This window comes from Mytilus galloprovincialis, chromosome 11 (assembly GCF_965363235.1).
Source record: "Mytilus galloprovincialis chromosome 11, xbMytGall1.hap1.1, whole genome shotgun sequence".
NCBI lineage: Eukaryota > Metazoa > Mollusca > Bivalvia > Mytilida > Mytilidae > Mytilus > Mytilus galloprovincialis.
The window spans coordinates 62,873,456-62,879,547 of record NC_134848.1 but is presented as its reverse complement, the minus strand read 5'-3'; the positions used below and the strand labels follow the sequence as shown (position 1 = coordinate 62,879,547).

At 32.8% G+C, this 6,092-nt stretch overlaps 1 protein-coding gene across 3 annotated transcripts in view; it reads left to right on the top strand.

Annotated features, from left to right (window-relative positions):
- The first annotated feature begins 1,289 nt into the window (after positions 1-1,289).
- LOC143052584 (heat shock 70 kDa protein 12A-like) overlaps positions 1,290-6,092 on the top strand; it is a 142,247-nt gene continuing 137,444 nt past the window's right edge. The window contains exons 1-3 of one of the 3 annotated variants that reach the window (XM_076225646.1): positions 1,290-1,432; positions 4,243-4,380; positions 5,338-5,665. In XM_076225646.1, coding sequence (XP_076081761.1) covers positions 5,354-5,665 — 312 coding nt within the window. In that variant the 5' untranslated portion in view covers positions 1,290-1,432; positions 4,243-4,380; positions 5,338-5,353. Of the gene's footprint in view, positions 1,433-2,480; positions 2,648-4,242; positions 4,381-5,337; positions 5,666-6,092 lie in introns of those variants that run through there. The other 2 variants (XM_076225648.1, XM_076225647.1) reach the window with 2 other exon arrangements.

The following is a 6,092-nucleotide window of genomic DNA, read 5'->3' as shown; positions in this document are numbered from 1 at the left end:
CGGATGCAAAGAGCTATTTGAGAAACAACTATTTTAATAAAAATATAAATCTTTGTAAGATCTAGTTCAAATATTTATAGTTTTTTACTTGCTTTCCATCACGATATAATTAACGAGACGTTTTTTCAAACACAACCAAATCACCCACCATGACAGCAATACTGTGTCCAATCACAGAAAGGATTTTTGAGCATGCGTATTCTGTTGCCATAGTTAAGCGTCCTTAAGTTCAAAGGGCATAAACCGAAACTAATGCCGACTACGTCGGAAAAATGAACGAAAAACAAATATGTAACACATAAACAAACGACAACCACTGAATTAAAGGCTCCTGACTTGGGACAGGCACATACATAAATAATGGTGGAGGGGTTAAATATCATGCGTTAACGGGATCCCTACCCTTCCCCGTAACCTGGGACAGTGGTATAACGTAAAGACAAACGCGGGATATACATGTACACGACAGGAGGACAGCAGCTCAACGAAAAAAACACGAAAAGGCATATAAAGGCCATCATAGAGTATACGTACATTGTATTATACCACTATTAGTGTATCGTAATGTTGTTTCGGACAACTACCCTCAGTACGTACGAGTCCGAGTTCCGGGGGTTGCCCCCCTTTTTTTAGGAAAGAAAATGACTGGATCCGCCCATGGATAAGAAACCCTTAAGAATTTTGATTAATGGCGATATATACAAGTGACCAATTTATATCGTGCATATTTAGGACGATAACGAATATTATACAAAATACAAGTTTAACATGTCTAAACTCATCAGTAAAAAAACAACCTCAAAACAAAAATAACCAGAGCAGAATGAAAGTATGTATACCTGTTGTAAGGGTTTTGGTTGGGATAGGGACGGGTTATACATGTTATATAGAATGGATTTCACGGCCGGCAATAAAATTTTAGGAATATAGAAAAAGAACAAAATTTGCTAATTTTTATTAACAGAAAAGAATAATGGTAAATTATTTGTATAAGTATTTAACAAAAGAAGCGTTATTTTAAAGTATAAAACGGATAAATGTCATAAAAATTTAAAAGAATATAAAAACAAAGTACGTCCCTCCTCTCCGGACCCTCTACATGCTCTATGATTATAGTTACATAATTACTTTTCTTTTAAAATTAGCATGGAATCGCAGTAATTCTGACTTCTTTCTGAAAATATGGTAATGTTATCATGGTTATCATGGTTATAGACTGCACTGGTAAGCCAGTTTCTATTTCAGTCGTTATGTGACGAAGAATAATGCGATCAGTTCATTACACCAATCATTGCGTGAACAAATATTTATATTGATTATAAAGGTATTTAAATTGAATATGATAAAACTGTTAAATATATGTCACTATAAAAATAGACGAACTGCGAAGTAGTCAAAACAGGAAGTTTTATTCATTTGATGTGTTTGTCAAGTGAGTAGAATTATTTATATTGCAGCAAGTACTTTCATATTTTACTGTTCATTTTCTTTCGTTAACCAAGATTTGACGTTCATAAAAACAAGTTAAATATTATTTGTACTTTTGATTTCATTTAACAAGCATGATTTTACATTTACGAGAGGTTATTGAAAGTCAACTTTTGGCCTATATGTATATAGGCCGTTTTCAAAAAATGTATTTTCAGTACACCCATCCTAAAACACTGCTAAAACCTAATAGTTTTTAATGAAAACAACAGTTGTAAACTAAGGGGACAACCATTTGATATTCTGGAAAGGGGGTGGGCAGGAGGATTTGTGTTTGATCGGTTATTCATTTTTGTAAACTAAGAGGACAGATTATTCATTTTCTGCACTATTAAAGCAAGGGACTGATTACTAGTATTCATTTTCACAACTATATTTATCATATTCAGAAACATACAATTTTTAAATGAGTTGTTTATTAATATTACGTCATGTTTAGTCAAGTTATTGTGTACCATTTAATTAGAATTAATCATCATCCTCTGCACAAATGAATCTTTCATATTCCTAACTGCATATATGTATTGCATACATACATCTATCTATAGTATTAAAGTTTGGTTGTAACTAGCCTTTTTTTTAAAGTATTGGCAAACATATTTTCGCCTAGCGGAGCGAGGCAAATTTTTTTTGAAGGGTTTTGGAGCCACTGAAGGCCCAAGAAGCTATAGAACAAATGATGCAAAATCCTGCTTTCTGGGTGTTTCGAAGACCCTTTCATTATCTGAAAATGCAAGTTTTGTTTTAATAATATTTTGACGATAGTTTGGTCTCAAAGCAAAATGTATGCATTCAGTGTACTAAGACTTTTTAAAAGTTTCTAGGGACAACATCAAAAGACCAATGTGCATGATAAAGTAAAATTGGAATTCACATAGTTAAGTGTGTGGCTGCTGTTTTTTTTTCAAACTCATGATCAAGTTCATAACAAAATTACTAGATCACAAAAGGAATGCAACACTAACAGAATACAGAAGGGCAATCAATGAACAAAAGACAAATAAGAAACATTGATCCCGAAAAATCAGGGATACGTCTGAGGGAAAACAGAACTTGCTTCTTGCAAGGCACTCGCCGTGAACACAATTTGATATGGAGACAAGTGTTTGGTTTTGAAATTTCCTACATGAGGCATTTGCCCTGTTAAAATAAAAGTGAGGTAAGGAACCGTTTCCTGAGACAAAATATCTAAGGTTAAATGAAACCAATTTTCAGACATTTCAAGTATATTTAATTGATATTTATACTCTTATTTTTCAAAAAAATTGGGAAGTGTTTCACGATTTTTTTGGGGGAAAAGATGAATTTATGAAGAATCTGGTGCCATCTCATACTTTCGATTAGAACTGCTGAGTTATTTATTTTCAAAACATTGCAAGTCAGGTTATTTATTTTCAAACTACCACAGAACAAACCATTTATTTTTTGTGATTATCAAGGCTTAGTTATTTATTTTTAAAATCCTCCTCCCCCCTCCCAAAAAAAAAAATCAAATGGTCGTCCCCTAATAAAGTTTTAAGATAAATCATGTAAGATATATAAGAGTCGGAACATCAATAATGAAAAAAGATTTGAATCTATTTTGGTAAGATAAAAATAATTCTGAAATTAAGTAAATATCTTGATAGTGTTGCGTAATGTTTGTGTCTGAGGTTTGTGCGAACAGTGTCCAGGTGTCAAGACAACACATTTAAAAAGATGTTGGCTTATTTTCTGATAACCTTAATATCTGCAAAAGTAACATTTTTGAATATGTTCATAATAACCCTAACGAAAAATCACAGATTCTTCTATGTATTACTATCATTCATATGAATATGTTACTAATCTGTGACGATTTCAAGAGCACAAAACATACTTAAAATTTACTACATTACGCAACAGTTTAGAGAATAGAAAGTCGTTCAGTGAAAAAAAGTAGTGTATGTATATGCTGTTACAGACAAAGTTAGGAATAACAACAATTTTGTAAACTTGAAAAAAAAGTGCAGCTTAATCTTGGAACCCAAAATCTCAGCAAAAAACGAATTATTTATTTCACAACAGTAGATAAATAAAGAAATTTGTCTCTACAGTTATGTCTTGTCATTTGTATGTAACTATAATGGTAACCAGAGTTACAGTAATAGGTTCGACAAAATTCGACTGAAACGTCTTTAAAAAGTATGTACGGACATCAGATTTTAAATCAATATGTACTTCGGAGAACTCCTTTACATGTTCGATAAAAGGGCCACGGAACCTGTGTCTTATATTGAAATTTTGTGGACAATTGGAGTAAATACTTATGTATCAGAATTTTTCTTTTAACATTTTCAATACGTTCCTTGTTTAAATTCCTCTCGGTTTGTTTTTTTATCTTGCGTTAACTCTTTTCACTTTCGATGACAGAAGTAAAAATATTCAAACTGGACTAAATAAATTTATCGTATACGTAGATATATGGGCTGAAATTTGGTTTTTGCGCCAGGCGCACGTTTCGTCTACCAAATACTAATCAGTGACGCTCGAATAAAAAGAACCTAAATAGGCCAAATAAAGTACGAAGTTAAAGAGCATTGAAGACCAAATATTCCTAAAAGTTTTGTCAATTACAGCTAAGGTGATCTATTCCTGCGGTAGAAAAGCCTAAGAATTTCAAAATATAAGTTTTGTAAACAGTTCATTTATAAAATGACTAAATGCATTTACTAGACGTTAAGTTTTTTTATTGTATGTCCTTGTATGCATATTTTATTGTCTTTCACTTTGTAGGATGAAATCGCAATTGGCGTAAATTAAACAACGCAATCTTGAATACATACTTGCTGTTAAGCGACTTAATCAAATAACTTACTCATGGAATACATGTACATGTATCTTAGAAGAAAAGGAAAAGATTAATTTCACTAGGTGAGATTTAAAATATTCGAAGACTCAAGTCAGTACATGAATCATAAAAACAAATGAATTGCTTAATCGTTTTCCCCTTAATATTCTAAACAAATACCTGCCCTGAGTACCACTCAAGAATTGTACGATCTTCAACAGCGATTGAAGCCCATTCCACATAGTCAGCTATAAAAGGCCCCGAAATGACAAATGTAAAATAAATCAAACAAGACAGATAACTGCCTATTTCGTGTACACCATCATGGACGAAACACAAGTACATGTACAATCTGAATGTATGTAACATAGCAACAAACGACATTCTTAAGTTTGCCTCAACCAAATGTTATGAATCTTATACAAAATGCTTATTACCACAAAACATAAATCAAGTTTGTATTTGCGTAGCGTCAGTTTCATCGTTCTTGTGTTTTTAGATATAAGAAGATGTGGTATTAGTACCAATGAGACAACTCTCCATCAGTCACAATTTGTGAAAATAAACCATTAGAGGCCACAGTATCGCCTTCAACACGGAACATTTGCTCACACAGAACAGCAAGCTATAAAGAGCCTCTAAAATGGCTAGTGTAAAGCCATTTAAACAGGAAAATCTACGATCTAATCTATCAAAAAGCGCGCAAAGGGAAACACTTATGAATCACACCTAACAGACGACGAACACTGAATACCAGGTTCCCGACTAAGGATAGGAGCAAAATATTTCCCTTGATAACTTTTATATGAATGCGCGGGCACTATCCGTGTACCATGGATACATCTCCCATTTATTTTTTAACGTTTTTAAATTTTTTATATGCTTGTGAAATACAACGTATATGATGTAGCTGGAATTATGCTACTCGTTTTAAAAGCATACATTGTTTACATTTAATTACATGTATATTATACACGTTTTAAAGGATACATTTAATATTATATAGACATTATACACAACAGGGATTCTTCTGATTTTAGGACAAAATAATAAACAATGGCGGATTCTGGGAATCACCTAATGGTTGCTGCTTTAGACTTTGGTACTACATACTCAGGCTATTCATTTTCCATGAGGGATGAATTCGTTAAAGATCCATTAAAGATACAAGCTAACCCTGTATGGAAGGCCGGAAGTCGACAGTTTATGTCAATGAAAACTCCGACGTGTCTTTTGTTAGACGGTAAACGAGAGTTTGTTGCCTTCGGGTACGATGCAGAGAACCAGTGGGCAGATTTATTGTTAGATGGAGAACACGAGGAATACTACTATTTTGAACGTTTCAAAATGAATCTACATAATAATAAGGTACTTTATTTAAATATACATAGTTTCTTTATATGTTACATTTTTATTTTTTAGTTCATTTTTTGTACATAAATTAGGCCATTAGTTTTCTAGTTTGAATTGTTTTACATTGTCATTTTGGGGCCTTATATAGCTGACTATGCGGTATGGGGTTTGCTCATTGTTCAAGGCCGTAAGATGACCTATAGTTGTTAATTTCTGTGTCATTTTGGTCTCTTGTGGAATCATACCACATCTTCTTTTTTATATTTGATCAATATATAGTTTTAGCATCTTGGTGGTCGTTTAATAGCACTCTTTCTACAATTGTTGTAGCCTGGAAAACTGTCCAAACCTCATCTTCGAGCCAGTTAACAATCATCCCAGGTAGAGTGAACTAACATAGATTTTAAAATTGGTATTTGTTTTTTTCTCCGCTAAAAACACT